Raw genomic sequence first — 20,076 nt, forward strand, 5'->3', positions numbered from 1 at the left:
ATTTTTCTATCCAAGTTTTGACAAGATTGGATAAAAATATAATCGTCATCATAAAAATGTTTGCATTTTATTATACCCTCCACCATATATAGGATGGGGGGTATATTAACTTTGTCATTCCGTTTGTAACACATCGAAATATTGCTCTAAGACCCCATAAAGTATATATATTCTGGGTCGTGGTGAAATTCTGAGTCGATCTGAGCATGTCTGCCCGTCCGTCACGCTAACTTCCGAACGAAACAAGCTATCGACTTGAAACTTGGCACAAGTAATTGTTATTGATGTAGGTCGGATGGAATTGCAAATGGGACATATCGGTCCACTTTTACGTATAGCCCCCATATAAACGGACCCCCAAATTTGGCTTGCGAGGCCTCTAAGATAAGCAACTTTCATCCGATCCGGCTGAAATTTGGTACATGGTGTTAGTATACGGTCTCTAACAACCATGCAAAAATTGGTCTACATCGGCCCATAATTATATATAGCCCCCATATAAACCGATCCCCCGATTTGGCTTGCGAGGCCTCTAAGAGAAGCAAATTTCATCCGATCCGGCTGAAATATGGTACATGGTGTTAGTATATGGTATCTAATAACCATGCAAAAATTGGTCCACATCGGTCCATAATTATATATAGCCCCCATATAAACCGATCCCCCGATTTGGCTTGCGAGGCCTCTAAGAGAAGCAAATTTCATCCGATCCGGTTGTAATTTGGTACATGGTGTAAGTATATGGTCTCTAATAACCATGCAAAAATTGGTCCCCATCGGTCCATTATTATATATAGCCACCATAGAAACCGATCCCCCGATTTGGCTTGCGAGGCCTCTAAGAGAAGCAAATTTCATCCGATCCGGCTGAAATTTTGTACATGGTGTTAGTATATGGTCTCTAACAACCATGGAAAAATTGGTCCACATCGGTCCATAATTATATATAGCCCCCATATAAACCGATCCCCCGATTTGGCTTTCGGAGTCTCTAAGAGAAACAAATTTCATCCGATCCGGCTGAAATTTGGTACATTGTGTTAGTATATGGTCTTTAACAACCATGCAAAAATTGGACCACATCGGTCCATAAATATATATAGCCCCCCATATAAACCGATCCCCAGATTTGGCATGCGGAGCCTCTAAGAGAAGCAAATTTCATCCTACCCGGCTGAAATTTGGTACATGATGTTAGTATATGGTCTCTAATGACCATGCAAAAATTGGTCGAAATCGGTCCGTAATTATGTATAGTCCCCATATAAACCGATCCCCAGATTTGACCTCCGGAGCCCCTTGGAAGAGCAAAATTCATCGGATTCAGTTGAAATTTGGTACATGATGTTAGTATATGGTATCCAACAACCATGCATGAATTGGTTCATATCAGTCCATAATTATATATAGCCCCCATATAAACCGATCCCCAGATTTGAACTCCAGTGCCTTGTGAAGAAGCAAAATTCATCCGATCTGGTTGAAATTTGGTACGTGGTGGTAATATATGATATTTAACAACCATGCCAAAAGTGGTTCATATCAGTCCATAATCATATATAGCCTCCATATAAACCGATCCCGAGATTTGGTTTTGGAGCCTCTTGGAGGAGTACATTTCCTCCGAGTCAGTTTAAATTTGTTACATTGTGCTAGTATATGGCCGTTAACACCCATGCCTAACTAGGTCCATATCGGTCTATAGTTATATATAGCCCTCAGATAAATCGATCCCCAATCACACAAAAATTGGTCCATATCAAGTTCATAATTGTATATAGCCTCCATGTATTTCAATTCTGGCTCCCTACGTACCGTGTAAAAGTCCAAATCGATTCGTAATTATTTGTAGACTTACATACGTTTTTGCCTAATATATACCACGTGTGGACTAACTCACAATTTAGAAAACGAATTAAGATACCACAACCCAAGTAATTCGATTGTGTATAACAGTCTTTCGTAGAAGTTTCTACGCAATGCATGGTGGAGGATACATAAGATTCGGCCTGGCCGAACTTACGGCCGTTTATACTTGTTTTAATTTTAAATGATGAAGGTGTACGCAATCAATGCTTTAAAATTTTTCTATCCAAGTTTTGACAAGATTGGATAAAAATATAATCGTCAAAAATGTTTGCATTTTAATTTAGAGTTTTGGTGGAAAACCCGAACAGTGTACTCACCTTTAGCTGATAAATCCGCAAATATGAACCCACGACTGCATACACAGAGAATTCAGATTGGTTGTGACAATCGAATTTATTGCCAACCTCCTTTTGGCAGTTGTAGCAACTACCAGTTGGCAGTTGTGCCATCCGACTGATTTGGTCGACACAACTAATATCTCATATGGTGTTGGTTGTGTCTTCCGACGACATAGGTTGTTGCTACCTTCATCATTCGGTTGTGCTGCCCGACCTTAATAGTACTCATTACCAAATTAAAAACCAATTCCTTCTTAATTAAATATTTTATTTTATTTAAATATATGTATGCATAGTAATAAACGAAAAACAATGTATTTGATCAAATGTCTTTTGTTATAACGCTACAGCTTTCAATAATGAAGTTATTGTGTTGAAATTCTTTTGTATGCAGACAGGTCAAGTTTGAGAATAGGCCCATGTTTTGCGTTCTTTATCATCGAGACATCGCAATTTCTATATTATTATAGGCTCACAAATCTAAAGTTATTATAGGCTCCCAAAAAGGGGCCGATCGTCCGATTTGAATTCTTGAATATATAAAACCGACATTTTTATTCGATTTGTTTAAAATTTGAAATTTACATGTACTTTATTTTTCCTGAAATTGTAAATCTAGAACCATGAACTGATTAGCAAATTTGGCATTGCTTTATTGCTAATCACCCAAATTGCAAGTGAATAGAAGTAAAATTTTCGAGTTTAGTTATGGTACTCATTCGATTAATGCGTGTAAAATGCGTGTAAAAATCAGATACTCTTACATGCTTGGAAAATAAATTAAAAATTCCTCTGAAACTCAACCAGAAATGGTTACTATAAGTCCAGAATCTTTTGTAGTCTCCATATGCATAAACTTTATACTTATCTTGGGGAAGCATACCATTTGAACCAATCTCTTTGGGAGAGTATCGGAACCAGCAGGATTTATGTGAAACCACTCCACTTGGGAGAGTATCGGAACCAGCAGGATTTATGTGAAACCACTCCTCGATGTTTGTTTGCCATACATGCTAGAAATTCGGTACATGGAGTTATTTTGAGTTATCTAAAAAAATATTTTCAATACAAACCAATGTTTTGAATTTTTTGTTGCGATCCCATCCATGGTGAAGATAATTTTGTCACATTCTTCGATTTAAAACTTCTATATTCAATATGAACATTTTTCTTGTTCAATTAATTTTAATATCATCAAATGACATTTAAAAATTTTTTTAAATATCATTCGGCTGTAACTACTATATGAAAATGGTGGCTACTAACTGATAGTTAAGAAATGTTTGTACGGTTGGTTGTATCAACCAATTTGAATCAAAATTATTAAAAGGAGGTCGATTTGGTTGCCACTACCATTTATCTTGTGACACGACAGAAAATCTGTTGAAAATCTCACCAAATGGTTATAAGTATAACCAAATACACGTAAATACTGAAAATTGATACGAACAACTTATATATATTTCTAAATATAGAACGTTCTTAGCTACAACCGAATTCCAACCAATCTCTTCTCTGTGTGTAATTTGTTCTTTGCTGGATATGGAACCTACAAATACTTAGGTTTACTATTTCAGTAAGGGTGTTTTAGACTATGATATAGTCAGATCAGTCTCTCTTTTACTGGCTTTGTAAATGAACGCCTTTCAGTAAAAATATTTGAGGGGTGCTAATATCGTAATTTTTGAAGCAAAAATCGTACAATCGGTATTTTCTATTTTTTGAGTAATAAAACGTAATAAATCGTCTTGGCAGCCCTGTAAATAACCATAGGGACGATTTTCAATGATTAATATTAGTTTTTGTTCTCTAATCCCGAAATACAAAAGGCAACGCTCTTAGATCCTGGGATAAAAGAAGCCTACGATGGCTTGGGGGTGTAGTAGCCAATATGAGACAGGGATATTTGTATCCTGCAACATTTGGATCCATCAAATGTCGATTCTTTGCAACATACTTAACAAAATAAATCACAAATTTTCATGACCATCTCAGATTTCATCAATGTTACATTGTAGCCCAAATAGCATGAATCGATTTCACATACAATTTGATTTTTATATACAATTTCCGCAGTCATTTTCAACGAAATTTACTTACAAAAATTTCCTCCAAATGAGGATTCCCCCATTGCGACAACTTTAAAATTCTCCCACGTAATATTCATATCTTGCACTTTTTAGTTCTCCTCTTTTTTTCCCCACCCCGCATTGAAATGTGCTGGGGTTAATATCGTAAAACGGCGAAAATTTTTATGAAGTTACATTGTCGTTTTACAGCGATTTAAGAGTTTTATAAGTACGAACTGTTGAAACATGACAAAAAGGTGCACAAGCTGTTGGAGTAAGCTCTCATCAAAAGGACAAAAAAAATAATACTAAAAGCGCAACTAAAGTATCAACAATGGTTGGCATTACCTATATAATGTTTAAAGCTATGCCCTCTAAAAATGTCGTCTTCTTCGTTTTTTTTTTTTGAATAGCAATAACAGAAGACAAAAAAAAAAATACTGCTGCAACAAGAAACGAAAAAAAAAACAATAAACCCAAGAAGGAGGACCAAAATTCCAAGATGAACAACAAGGAAACTTAAGACAACACAAATATACAACAATGATAGCCCCCTTAAGTATGCTATATAAGATTGTAATACTAAGCTCAAATTGTTAGGGTGTTTTGTTATTGAGAGTTAGGTGAGTGAGCGTGTGTGTGTGTGCTAGAGAGAGAGTGGGAGAGTGTGATTCTTCAGGCTGCTTTGGGAGTATAAAATGATTGCAGTACAATTTAATAAGAGAAACTTGATGTCGCTTAAAAGAATGTTTATGGAAATTTTTCACTTTAACTTGAGCAAAGTAATAAATGTTTTAACAACAACTAAAATAACAGCAACAGCAATAGCACAAGCACAAGCAATGCCAAAGGCAGCAACATCACCAACAACAAATTTTACAACAAGAGGTGCAACAAGATTCACAAAATCATTGTATGGAAGTAAATGAAAAAACCAAAAAAAAAACAGTAAGGAAAGTCTAAAGTCGGGCCGGGCCGACTATATTATACCCTGCACCACTTTGTAGATCTACATTTTCGATATTCGTGATATGGTATCACATCCGTCAAATGTGTTGGGGGCTATATATAAAGGTTTGTCCCAAATACATATATTTAAATATCACTCGATCTGGAAGAATTTGATAGACTTCTACAAAATCTATAGACTCAAAATTTAAGTCGGCTAATGCACTAGGGTGAAACACAATGTTAGTAACAAAAAATATGGGAAACGTTTAAATCTGAAGCAATTTTAAGGAAACTTCGAAAAAGTTTATTTATGATTTATCGCTCGATATATATGTATTAGAAGTTTAGGAAAATTACAGTCATTTTTACAACTTTTCGACTAAGCAGTGGCGATTTTACAAGGAATATGTTGGTATTTTGACCATTTTTGTCGAAATCAGAAAAACATATATATGGGAGCTATATCTAAATCTGAACCGATTTCAACCAAATTTGGCACGCATAGCTACAATGCTAATTCTACTCCCTGTGCAAAATTTCAACTAAATCGGAGTTAAAAATTGGCCTCTGTGGTCATATGAGTGTAAATCGGGCGAAAGCTTTATATGGGAGATATATCCAAATCTGAACCGATTTGGCTGATATTTTGCAAGTTTTTTGAGACTCATAAAATATTCGGTTGTACGGAATTTGAGGAAGATCGGTTGATATACACGCCAATTATGACCAGATCGGTGAAAAATATATATGGCAGCTATATCTAAATCTGAATCGATTTTTTCCAAAATAAATAGGGATCGTCTTTGAGCCGAAACAGGACCCTATACCAAATTTTAGGACAATCGGACTAAAACTTCGAGCTGTACTTTGCACACAAAAATACATCAACAGACAGACAGACAGACAGACAGACGGGCAGACAGACAGACGGACATCGCTAAATCGACTCAGAATTTAATTCTAAGCCGATCCGTATACTAAAAGGTTGGTCTATGATTACTCCTTCTTGGCGTTACATACAAGTGCACAAACTTATTATACCCTGTACCACAGTAGTGGTGAAGGGTATAAAAACAAACAGGGGAAAAAGCCTGAGTCTATAACACCTTCTCAGCTAAATGGTGGCAAAGCGTTTGATGTTGTACACTAAAAGAAAACTGGCGATAAAAAATATATTTTGTCATTATTCAATTAACACTTCCATAAAGAGTAGCAGTTCTTAGGTCCCGAAACTTGATATTAGTTAGGTGACGCTGCAAAAAAAAGCGTAGCCAAAACAGAAATGAAAATTTTCCTTTTGGATACGGAAGTGCTGCAATATTGGCTTTGAAGCAATGAAGTATGCATAGGTTAGGTGGCAGCTCGATGTATCAAGCTCACTTAGACTATTCAGTCCATTGTGATATCACATTGGTGAACTTCTCTCTTATCACTGAGTGCTGCCCGATTCCATGTTAAGCTCAATGACAAGGGACCTCCTTTTTATAGCCGAGTCCGAACGGCGTTCCACATTGCAGTGAAACCACTTAGAGAAGCTTTGAAACCCTCAGAAATGTCACCAGCATTACTGAGGTGGGATAATCCACCGCTGAAAAACTTTTTTGGTGTTCGGTCGAAGCAGGTATCGAACCCACGACCTTGTGAATGCAAGGCGGGCATGCTAACCATTGCACCACGGTGGCTCCTGAAGCTCTATCACAAGCCTATGAAGTATGCATAGGCTTGTGATATAGCGGAAGTCATCTTTTTGAGCCTCCGCTGTATTTATTTCACATTAGTTTCAGCATTTCTGATTTAATTTTTATTATTTATATTATGTTATTTCTATAGAAAAAATTGTCACAATTTTATTTCTATAGAAAATTTTGTCACAATTTTATTTCTATAGAAGTTTTCTCAAAGTGTTATTCTTATAAAAAATTTTGCCAAAATCTTATTTGAATAGAAATTTTGTCAAAATTTTATCTTATTAGAAAATTTTTTCAAAATTTTATTTTTGTAGAAAATTTTTCCAAAATTTTATTTCTATAGAAGGTTTTCTCAAAATTTTATTTTTATAGAAAATTTGTCAAAATCTTGTTAGCGTGATTTCAACAGACGGGCGGACGGACGGACATGCTTAGCTCGACTATGAATTTCACCCAGAATATATATGTATATCATATATATCATATATATATATATATATATATATATATATATATATATATATATATATATATATATATATATATATATATATATATATATATATATATATATATATATATATATATATATATATATATATATATATATATATATATATATATATATATATATATATATATATATATATATATATATATATATATATATATATATATATATATATATATATATATATATATATATATATATATATATATATATATATATATATATATATATATATATATATATATATATATATATATATATATATATATATATATATATATATATATATATATATATATATATATATATATATATATATATATATATATATATATATATATATATATGTATATGTATATGTATATGTATATACGTGTATATATACACATGGGGTCTTAGATCAATATTTCGATGTGTTACAAACGGAATGACAAAGTTAATAAATTTTGTCAAAATTAAATAAAATTTGTCAAAAATTTTTTTTATTTGATTTTTTTTTTAATTTTATTTTTGTAGAAATTTTTCCAAAATTGCATATATTTTTCCAAAATTTTATTTCTATAGAACGTTTTCTCAAAATTTTATTTTTATAGAAAATTTTGTCAAAATTTTATTTCTATAGAAAATTTTGTCATACTTTTATTTCCATATAAAATATTGTTAAAATTTTACTTCCATAGAAAATTTTGTCAAAATTTAATTTCTATAGAAGGTTTTCTCAAAATTTTGTCAAAATCTTAGTTGAATAGAAATTTTGTTAAAATTCTATTTTATTAGAAAAACTTTTCAAAATTTTATTTTTATAGAAAATTTTTCCCAAATTTTATTTCTATAGAAGATTTTCTCAAAATTTTATTTTTATAGAAAATTTTGTCAAAATCTTATTTGAGTAGAAATTTTGTCAAAATTTTATTTTATTAGAAAATTTTTCCAAAATTTTATTTATATAGAAAATTTTCTCCAAATTGAATTTCTGTAGAATATTTTGTCAAAACTTTATTTCTATAAAAAACATTTTCAATATTTGATTTCTATAGAAAATTTTCTCCAAATTGTATTTCTGTAGAAAATTTTCTCAAAATGTTATTTCTATAACAAATTTTCTCAAAATTTTATTTCTATAGAAAATATTGTCAAAATTATTTCCATAGAAATTTTTGTGAAAATTTTATTTCTATAGAATATTTGTGATGTATCTCTTAGTTGAGGGGAATATTTTTTAAAATCTAGCAAAACATCAAGAATTTTACCCAATTACCAAACAGTAAAAAATCTACCATTTTTTGCAGAAACTGTGGCAACCGTGATGAGTATATTTTTCTATATTTTTTTGGAAATTTTCATAACTTTTTTTCCTTATTGTGTTTTATACACAGTTCCTCGAAATTGGTGATATTTTTTCGTGAATGAGGACGAAATTTTTAAGTTGGGGAGCTGGTGAGGAATTTCCATAAATTTGGGGATATTTTTTTGTACTCTTTTGAAATCGGTTCATTATAATAAATCAGGTTTACATAAAATCCTTTTTGTGTACATTATTAAAAAAAGAAGCCCTGCAAATCGAAAATTAAGAAAAGGAAAATTGTCCCCTCTTTATGTTACATAGGGTAGAAATGGATCAGTTGTACTAGAAACGGATACAGGATTTAATGTTGGGTCCCAAATTTATAATTTCAATTGGCATTTTTCTACAATTGTGAAATCATTTCAGGGGGCATAAACACTCATGAGGGGGCCCATGAGTGTTCATCGCTGATTTGAATAATTCCCTCAATTATAGAAATGACAATGATGCTCCGCCTTCATATTGATCGATCACTCAATTTTATTGGGTGACCAATCTCCCATTATCATGTCTCAGGCATTTGGAAGACGATTTCCGGTCTCCTGCACCCTCACAAAAAATCGCTTCTGTAACATATACTCCCAAACATATTTTGCTTCAAGCATATACATTTTTGGGTATTGCCCAAACATTTATATGTTTGATCTCTTCCAATATATAATATGTTTGAAAGCATATTGGTCTAAACAATATATGTTTGGGTAGTCTAAGTTCCAAAAATTTTGTATTTTTGCATCCAAATTCAATAATGTTGTCTTCCAAAAAACAATATCTTATTATGTGAACATATAATATGTTTGGAAGCATTTTGCACCCAAAAATATTATATGCTTAAAAAAACTTCTCCCAAACAATATTGTGCTCAAAATTATATTTATTTATTTATATATTTACAATCATAATGAATTATGAAAATAAACAGGTAATATAGGTGCTAACAACATAGGTTTTCGACCTGAATGCTCAAAATTTTGTTTCTGCCCAATTGTATATTCCCCGACATCTTTCTCACTTCCACGAGATTTTTAGTTCTTAGCACCTTTTTCTATAATACAAACATTGTAGAAGAAATTATTAAATTTTATGATTTTTTTTTTTATTTTAATTTTACCTTTTGCCGGACGGGGATTCGAACAGCGGACCACACAGTTTGTAAGGATCAAAGAAGTAGCTGATCAATTGCCCAAGGAAAAATAAAATGTTAATTTTGTAATAACAAGCAACAACCACCAACTTAATTCAATATCGCTCCCTGTTAAATAGCGCTCCAAGCTACTGAACACATATATGTTTATAGGCTATTTCTAAATTAATATATGTTTGCATCCAAGCATATTATATTTAAAAACATTTTATGTCCCAAACATAATATGTTCTAACATATTAACATATATGTCCCAAACATGTTATGCTAGTTTATGAACATTATATGCTTGCACTCAAAAATATTGTGTTTAAAAATTTGTGTTCCAAACATATATATTTATCCCCGATTTGGTCATAGTTAGCGTGTTTATCAACCGATTTTCTTGAAATACCGTACATCCAAATATTTTATGAATCTCGAAAATCTTGCAAAATATCAGCCAACTCGGTTCAGATTTAGATATAGCTATCATATATATCTTTCGTCCGATTTAGACTCATATGACCACAGAGGCCTAAGTTTACTACCGATCTTCGTGAAATTTTGCACAGAGGGTAGAATTGACATTCTATCAATGCTTGGTAAATTTGATTGAAATCGGTTTAAATTTAGATATAGCTCCCATATATATCTTTCGTCCGATTTGAACTTATATGGCCACAAAAGCCAGAGTTTTGCCGTGATTTGCTTCAAATTTTGCACAAGGGGTACGTTTGATAGTATCGTTAATTGTGTCAAATTTTGTTAAAATCGGTTCAGATTTAGATATAGCTCACATATATATCTTTCGCCCGATTTGGACTTATATGGTCTCAAAAGTCAGAGTTTTACTCTGACTTACTTCAAATTTTGCACAAGCGGTACTTTTAACGATACTATTGTATGTGCCAAATATGGTGAAAATCGATTAGATTCAGATATAGTTCCCATATATATCTTTCGTCCGATTTGAACTTATATGGCCTCAAAATCCAGGGTTTTGCCGTGATTTGCTTCAAATTTCGCACAAGGAGTACGTTTGGTAGTATCGGTAATTGTGCCAAATTTGGTTGAAATCGGTTCAAATTTAGATATGGCTCCCATATATATTTTCCGTCCGATTTGCACTCATATGACCAGGGGGCCAAAGTTATACTGCCATTTACGTGAAATTTCGCTTAGATAGCAGAATTATTATTCTAACTATACATGCCAAATTTAGTTAAAATCGGTTCACATTATATATAGCTCCCATATATACGTGCACCAGAGTTAGGGAAATATGGTAGACTGTTACACATTTTAGACCCATTTTCAAAGGAAGTGTCCTCCAATTAACTGGATAGCGTTAGCCGATTTAAATTTTAATTCTAGAGATTTTGTAGAAGTAAAAAAAATTGTCTCCTTTATGTTATATAGCTTCCAGCAAATGTGAAGTAGTTGAAATGGTAACACAAATTTTCGCCTACATAGGGGTGAAGGGTATAATATAGTCGGCACCGCCCGACTTTAGACTTTACTTACTTGGTTTTACTAACATTGTGTTCCACCCTAGTGCATTAGCCGACTTAAATTTTGAGTCTATAGATTTTTTAGAAGTGTATCAAATTCTGTCTAGATCGCGTGATATTTAAATGTATGTATTTGGGACAAACCTTTATATATAGCCCCCCAACACATTTGACGGATGTGATATGGTATCGAAAATTTAGATCTTCAGAGTGGTGCAGGGTATAATATAGTCGGCCCCGCCCGACTTTAGACTTTCCTTACTTGTTTAATATATACCTCGTATGGACTAACTTACAATTGAGAAGACGATGTTAAGAAGTTTTAAGATACCTTGACATCAGCAAGTGTTACCGCAACTCAATTAATTCGATTGTGGATGACAGTCTTTAGTACAAGTTCCTATGCAATCCATGGTGGAGGGTACATAAGATTCGGCCTGGCCGAACTTACGGCCGTATATACTAGTTTTATTTTAAGTTTGGCTCTTTACTTTTTGATTAAATGTCTTTTTTTGTTTTGGGACATCTAGTTCACCAAATAATTTAATTTTTCTCTTATAATGGCCAAACACCGCAAGTCTTGTTCGAAAGAAAGGAAAAGTGGATAACGTATCCCTGGTTGTGCTTTGAAAGAAATGTTTGTGAAACAAAATCCAATTTCGTTTGCTGGGTTATGATGTAATTCATAACGTCCAGATTTTTTTCAGAGTAAATTATTTCAACTGATTAATGGTGAGTATTTAAAATTCTGCGCGGTCGAAGCTACGGCTACGTATTAAATATTAACTCATAACATTTCCCTCTCAATTTCTTTCGGTGTATATTGAAAGTTCCTTCAAAACAACAATTTTTAAATACAATACTGCTATTGTATCTACTCCTGCTGAGTTAACTCTATTTGGAGAGAGAGAGAGAGAGAGAGAAAGAGAGAGAGAAAATTCTGAAAACAAATAACAAATTAGAAAACTTTCGAATAAAATTCAAACAAAACTTTCAATATACACTTTAACATTGTTCCTCCTCCTCCTTGTCTCTTTCACTTTTCACCTCTTCTTACTCTTACGCTATCACCTGATGTGATACCTTTGCCCCATCATAAAAGGTTCGGCCTCTTCCCTCAGGTGTACCACTTTTGTTTGGTGGTTTGGCACGTTCATTCATTTATTTATGCATTCATTCAATCACCCCACTCTCTCTCTCTCTCACTCACATAGCTAAGCTCTCAATGGGCTGCCTGGCATTTGCCACATAAAAAGATCAAAAAGTACCAAAGTATGGTTATAAATCACCGAACCGACCAAAGTAAAAGTATCGCAAGTATGGAAAAACAATGTGAAAATACTGCCATGGGTGTAGAGCAGCAAACATGAAACAGGAACTGAATGTGAAAAACAAGGAACTAAAGGGAACAACGTGTAATAAAACATTGTGCTACTCGAGTATTTCAAATTAAAATAAGAAAATGCAACAGCTGGTGGATGGGTGTAAGAGCTGACGATGGCGTCCCTTTAGTTTTGAAATCACATGAGTAAGTTTTGGGTAGTGGAGCTGAAGGCTCACATTGTTTATATTGTTTGCGTTAAGTATTCCAATTTAAACCTAAAGCCTTGTTGATTTTTATGAATGTAATGGGGTCATGTACTCACCTTGACCTTCGCGTCGCAGGATCTTTCATAACCATAGCTTCCGAAATTGCACCATAACGGCTGAAGTAGTCTTTTAAACTCTCTGTAATATAAAACAAAAAAGAAAAACAATTGCATTAAAACTATGGTTTACTTTAGATAGGCAGAAATCTTTCACAATGTCAAGTACAACAAAACAATGTATAATGTACATCACAAGAAAAAAAGAAAACAAATTGAAAGTTTAATATTAAAAGGGGTTTTTAGTTATTGTTATTATTTTTTGGAAACCCTGGTTTAAACAGTTGATGCACGTTTCGTGTTTCGCTATCAAATATCTTCAGTTTGGTCTATAATGTAACGAACAACGCACAGTGTTTCAAAATCGCTTTTTTAAATAATTCTACAAATCTTGAACGAATAAAGATATCAACATAATTTTCTGTGAGAAACCTGAGGTGGATTTCTCTTAGTCTGCAACTTTGTGGGTCCATAGTTGGTCCACGAGCTGACCTATAGGCGTTGAACGATTGTCACCTCGGGGGGGTATGAAATTTTGTTTTAGCTGCCAACTCGGCAATTTTGAACCGATGGCTGGATAGAACTTGTAAAGCTTTATAAAAAGCATGTGCGATTTTCTTTTACCGTCCGTAAGATATGGGTCCCAAAATTTATTTTTTTTTTTTGCAAAATTTTGACAAAGTGGATCCTTAATTGCATTCCCCACAAATTCCCTATGATTTACACAAAATGTTGCACACTTGACTATAGTACTAATTCGACTCCTTGTGCAAAATTTGCTGCTCTACACCCATGTGAAGAATTTTTATATTTTCTAAAGCAAAAAAATTAAATCTTCAGATAGAACAAATCCCATTCAAATATAACTGAGAGTATTCACACATAAGCAGATGCACTGACACAGATGTTCCCACAGCCAATAGGCGGCAATAAAACGTCCATCTGTTAACGACAGTTTTTTTAATGAAAGCGATCACAAGAAGCACTCTGAATTTTCCAGCTGCAAACAATTTTTTTCAATAAACAGTGCATTTTACATTTGCAACACAAATTAGGGACCGCACTGATTGCATGAAACTGGATATGTTTGACAAAATCTGAATCACATTTTACACTACCAGGGAACGTAGAGAGCGCAAATGTAGGTAGTCTTCCCTTTAACGACTTATTGAAACACGTCAATTTAACTTTCCGCTATACATACTTTTTCATTTCATTTTTTAGCTGAAAAGGAAGTCCTCGCCTCTACCACAAAAAAAACTATCTACTAAATATTTCCAGTTAAAAGTTTGACAACGTAGTCAATTAATAAATTTAACCGCTACAATTAAATTTTTAATAAAATTACAAAAATTAAATCAATTAAGAAAATGATTTGAAATTTTTAGATTAAATTAATTTTTTACATTTTAATTAAATAAAAAAAAATCTAATTAAAAATATTGAAAATGTTGTTCGGGTATAATTAGTTTCATACAATCAATTTCATTATTAAATATTTACTCAAACAAATGAAAAATCCCACTATAATTTTACACGGAATATTCATATGTAAAATTATTCATCTAAAGGATAATTATTGTAAAATTATTTCATCTAAAGGATAATTAGTTTGAAATATATAAACAATAATGCAATAAATAATTAAAATAATTAAAATAAAAACGCAATTAAGTTTGTCGACCAAAATCAATCAAATTTTTAGTTGAAGCAATTAAAAAGTTTTTTTTTTTTTATACCCTCCACCATAGGATGGAGGTGGACAAACGGAACCTTGTCATTCCGTTTGTAACACATCGAAATATTGCTCTAAGACCCCATAAAGTCTATATATTCTGGGTCGTGGTGAAATTCTGAGTCGATCTGAGCATGTCCGTCCGTCCGTCTGTTGACATCACGCTAACTTCCGAACGAAACAAGCTAACGACTTGAAACTTGGCACAAGTAGTTGCTATTGCTGTAGGTCGGATGGCATTGAAAATGGGCCATATCGGTTCACTTTTGCGTATAGCCCCCATATAAATGGACCCCCAAATTTGGTTTGCGAGGCCTCTAAGGAAGAAAATTTTATCCGATCCGGCTGAAATTTGGTACATGTTGTTAGTATATGGTCTCTAACAACCATGCAAAAATTGGTCGACATCGGTCCATAATTATATATAGTCCCCATATAAACCGATCCCCCGATTTGGCTTGCGACGCCTCTAAGAGAAGCAAATTTCATCCGATCCGTCTGAAATTTGGTACATGTTGTTAGTATATGGTCTCTAACAACCATGCAAAAATTGGTCCACGTCGGTCCATAATTATATATAGCCCCCATATAAATCGATCCACGATTTGGCCTCTAAGAGAAGCAAATTTCATCCTATCCGGCTGAAATTTGGTACATGGTGTTGGTATATGGTCTCTAACAACAATGCAACAATTGGTCCACATCGGTCCATATTTATATATAGCCCCCATATAAACCGATCACCAGATTTGACCTCCGGAGCCTCTTGGAAGACCAAAATTCATCTGATTCAGTTGAAATTTGGTACGTGGTGTTAATATGTGGCCACAAACTCCCATGCAAAAATTGGTCGACATCGGTCCATAATTATATATAGTCCCCATATAAACCGATCCCCAGATTTGACCTCCAGAGCCCCTTGGAAGAGCAAAATTCTTCTCATTCGGTTGAAATTTGGTACGTGATGTTAGTATATGGTATCCAACAACCATGCAGGAATTGGTTCCTATCAGCCCATAATTATATATAGCTCCCATATAAACCGATCCCCAGATTTGACCTCCGGTGCCTTTTGGAGAAGCAAAATTCATCCGATCTGCTTGAAATTTGGTACGTGGTGATCGTATATGATATCTAACAACCATGCCAAAAGTGGTCCATTTCAGTCCATAATCATATAAAGCCCCATATAAACCGATTCCCCGATTTGACTTGCGGAGCCTCTTGGAGCAGCAAATTTCACCCGAGTGAGTTGAAATTTGGTACATTGTGCTAGTATATGGTCGTTAACAACCATGCCTAACTAGGTCCACATCGGTCTATAGTTATATATAGTCTTCAAATAAATCGATCCCCAATCACACAAAAATTGGTCCACATCAAGTTCATAATTGTATATAGCCCCCATATAAACGACCTCATGTTTCAATTCTGGCTCTCTACGTACCGTGCAAAAAGTCCATATCGATTCGTAATTATTTGTAGACTTACATACCTTTTTTGTCTAATATATACCACGTATGGACTAACTCACAATTTAGAAAACGATGTTAAGAAGCTTTACGATACCACAACCCAAGTATTTCGAATGTGGATGACAGTCTTTCGTAGAAGTTTCTACGCAATCCATGGTGGAGGGTACATAAGATTCGGCCTGGCCGAACTTACGGCCGTATATACTTGTTTTTGTTTTTTGTTTTTGAGTTACGAAAAAATAATTAATATTTTAATCAAGTATGATTTTAGTTTCTAATTGAGTCTGAGATTAATACTATCATTTTCGTAATTGAAGGAATTTTAATTAAAAAACAAGTATATACGGCCGTAAGTTCGGCCAGGCCGAAGCTTATGTACCCTCCATCATGGATTGCGTAGAAACTTCTTCTAAGCACTGCATTCCACAATCGAATTACTTAAGTTGCGGTAACGCTTGCCGATGGCAAGGTATCTTAACACCTCCTAACACCATCTTCTAAATTGTATGTAAGTCTATACGTGGTATATATTAAATCGAAAAAGATCGATCCAATACGTATATAATTCAGTTTGACAAAGTATACATAAAATTTTGACAAAATTTTCTACAGAAATAAAATTATATCAAAATTTTCTATAGAAATAAAATTTACACAAAATTTTCTATAGAAATAAAAATTTTCACAAAATTTTCTATAGAAAGAAAATTTTGACAAGAATTTCTACAGCAATAAAATTTTAACAAAATTTTCTATAGAACTATTTTGACAAAATTTTCTATAGAAATAAAATCTTGGTAGATTATTTTTGGCTCTAGTGGCAACCATGATTATAAACCGATATGGACCAATTTTTGTGTGATTGGACCAATTTTGGTATGGTTGTTAGCGACCATATACTAACACCACGTGCCTAATTTGAACCGGATCGGATGAATTTTGCTCCTCCAAGAGGCTCCGGAGGTGAAATCTGGAGAATGTTTTATATGGGGGCTATATATAATTATGGACCGATATGGACCAATTCTGGCACGGTTGTTAAAGATCATATACTAACACCATGTTCCAAATTACAACCGGATTGGATGAAATTTGCTTCTCTTGGAGACTTCGCAAGCCAAATCAGGGGATCGGTTTATATGGGGGCTATATATAATTATGGACCGATGTGGACCAATTTTTGCATGGTTGTTAGAGACCCTATATCAACACCATGTACCAAATTTCAGCCGGATCGGATGAAATATGCTTCTGTTAGAGGCTCCACAAGCCAAATCTGAGGGTCCCTTTATATGGGGGCTATACGTAAAAGTTGACCGATATGGCCCATTTTCAATACCATCCGACCTACATCGATAACAACTACTTGTGACAAGTTTCAAGTCGATAGCTTGTTTCGTTCGGAAGTTAGCGTGATTTCAACAGACGGACGGACGGACGGACGGACATGCTTAGATCGACTCAGAATTTCACCACGACCCAGAATATATATACTTTATGGGGTCTTAGAGCAATATTTCGATGTGTTACAAACGGAATGACAAAGTTAATATACCCCCATCCTATGATGGAGGGTATAATTAAACGGATAAATTAATTGCGTGATTGGATGCGAAAAAAGTTAGGGTTATAAGTCAGAGCATATGTTGATTTAGGCATGTCCGTCCATCCCTCCATCCCTACGTGTATTCGTCTGTGAACATAAAGTAGACAATTTTATTGGTTAAGAATTGACTCTTGTTGATTTTCGTAGAAATCTTAGAACTTTTGTGGTGTTTAGATAAGAGCCATTAAATAAAAATCATTTCGTAAATTTTGCGGATTTTAAAGAATAGGAGGACTTAGTTTATTATGGTCTTAAGTAGTATAAATTATAGTCTGCTCCATCCAAATGAAAAGCCTTTTTTACACAAAAAAAAATATCATAAAATAATAAAACTCTTCCCTCACCATATTCAGCGTGGTTTGGCGAGAATCACAAAAATCACAAAAAACGCCAAAGCAATCTCTGCAAATTCTACAACACATTCTCAATTGGGGGGAGAAATAAAGGACAGACAGCGGGACCTTATATTGGTGGACAGACATTATTTGGGGTCATACATAAATCTTTGCTGCTGCACAATAAAAATTCAATAAAAAGAAACGCAACGCGTGCCATTATTGTGAACTCTGTTTTTTTTTTCGTTTCCTCTCCGTCTTCGTCTTCACCAAGTAATACTGCTGTTACTCTTTGCCAATTTAAATTGTTCGAGAGTGTGAACAGCAACATCAGTGACACCATCGGCAGTAGTATTTCGAGAGCCTAGTGTGGATGCCCCATATAGTCCAAGTCCAAGTTGCAGTGCCACTACACTGCAACTTGTGATAAAATGGGAAACGACATTTTTGCAAGTTTGGGTCACCACCATTGCAAAGGGTGGTGCTACCATTGGGAAACATTATCCATTAAAAACCACCGGTTGCTCAGTTTGCGCGCGTCTAGGGTATTCGCTGTTGGGGTGAGCATTTGGAATTATCATAATTTAAAAAGCACCAGCAATGTTGTTTTTTTTTTCTTGTTCTCATGCAGGAGTTGAAAAGGGAATTCTTTTATTGTATGGCAAAAAAAATAAGAGCTTCGTAGTCATAGAGGGCAGTTAAACGATTTGTTTCTTGTTTCGTATTAAGCAAATCGTTTGGGAGGACATGGCACAATATTTAAGCTTTGCGCTTTTCAGAGACGTTCAAATAAACATAGAACAGGAAGGGGCTAGGGGCATAGTTTGGATTGTATAAAAAGTTAATATTTTTTTCTATGAATAACAAACCTAACAAAGGGTACGTTTGGAACGCAAATTAAAAATGCGGGAATTTATTCCGAAAAAAATTATAAATTGTTGACTAATCACTCGCACCCAGAAAAAAGGGGCTCTAATGCTAACTGAACTTTATTTTAGTTCATGGCGATTAGTTGATTTTAGTTAAATTTTGCACAATATGAGTAAATGTTCCTTATTTGAATAATTCTTTGCTAACTTTAATGACGTGAACTAAAAATAAGAAAAAAAGTTGTATACAAATATAGTGCACAATTTTACTAAAAAATAAAATAGTTCATATTTTCCTAAAATGGCAGAAGTTTGCTTAAATTGAGTTCATAAGTCTCTCAAATGAGTAAATTTTACTAAAATTGTAACTGTCTCGAACTTCGTACAGCGCTAAAGACATTTTAACAATTTTTAAATACATTTTTTTCTTCCAACATATGCAATTCTCTTAAACAACGGAAAAAAATTAATTATTTTTAAAATATTTTCTTCAATTTGACAAAAAAGTATTAACTTATTTGTAATATGTTGCAATTAGAAAACTATTTTAGTTAAAATTTTCTAAAAGAAACCTACATTTTCTTCCATTGTGGGGTCACTTTTTTTTGGGTGCTAGCCACTATTTTTTCCCATCATTCCTGTAACATACTGATACCTCGACGAAAACACGACTCGTCTTTGGGCTCAATCCGCGAATTGACCCGAATTGTGGCTTCCTCATAAAAACCACAATGCTGATACGCCAGGTCGTACGACTTCCATCGGAGCAAGTGGTCATAAAGAAGAAGCAATGTCTAAACTACACGGCGAGTGAGTAGGACATTCCATTTGAGTGTTGCGAAATAAGTTCCTACACTGAAAAAGGGCATGCCCGGTTCCAAAGATCTTGTCTTTACTTTAAAAATTTTGGTATTGAAAAGGATACTTTTAAGACACAATTCTCTTTTAAATTTGAGTTTTGTGTACTTGCTGTTAGAAAGCAAATTTAAAATTTTTCATTTT

The 20,076-nt window shown here is 33.7% G+C and overlaps 1 protein-coding gene across 4 annotated transcripts in view; it reads right to left on the reverse strand.

The window, feature by feature from the left end:
- Positions 1-20,076, reverse strand: part of LOC142234983 (RNA-binding protein Musashi homolog Rbp6) — a 1,501,536-nt gene that overhangs the window by 1,030,411 nt on the left and 451,049 nt on the right. For all 4 annotated transcript variants that reach the window (XM_075306193.1, XM_075306192.1, XM_075306194.1 and 1 more), the window contains exon 4: positions 13,055-13,136. In XM_075306193.1, coding sequence (XP_075162308.1) covers positions 13,055-13,136 — 82 coding nt within the window. The remainder of the gene's footprint in view (positions 1-13,054; positions 13,137-20,076) is intronic.

This window comes from Haematobia irritans, chromosome 4 (assembly GCF_050003625.1).
Source record: "Haematobia irritans isolate KBUSLIRL chromosome 4, ASM5000362v1, whole genome shotgun sequence".
Lineage (NCBI taxonomy): Eukaryota > Metazoa > Arthropoda > Insecta > Diptera > Muscidae > Haematobia > Haematobia irritans.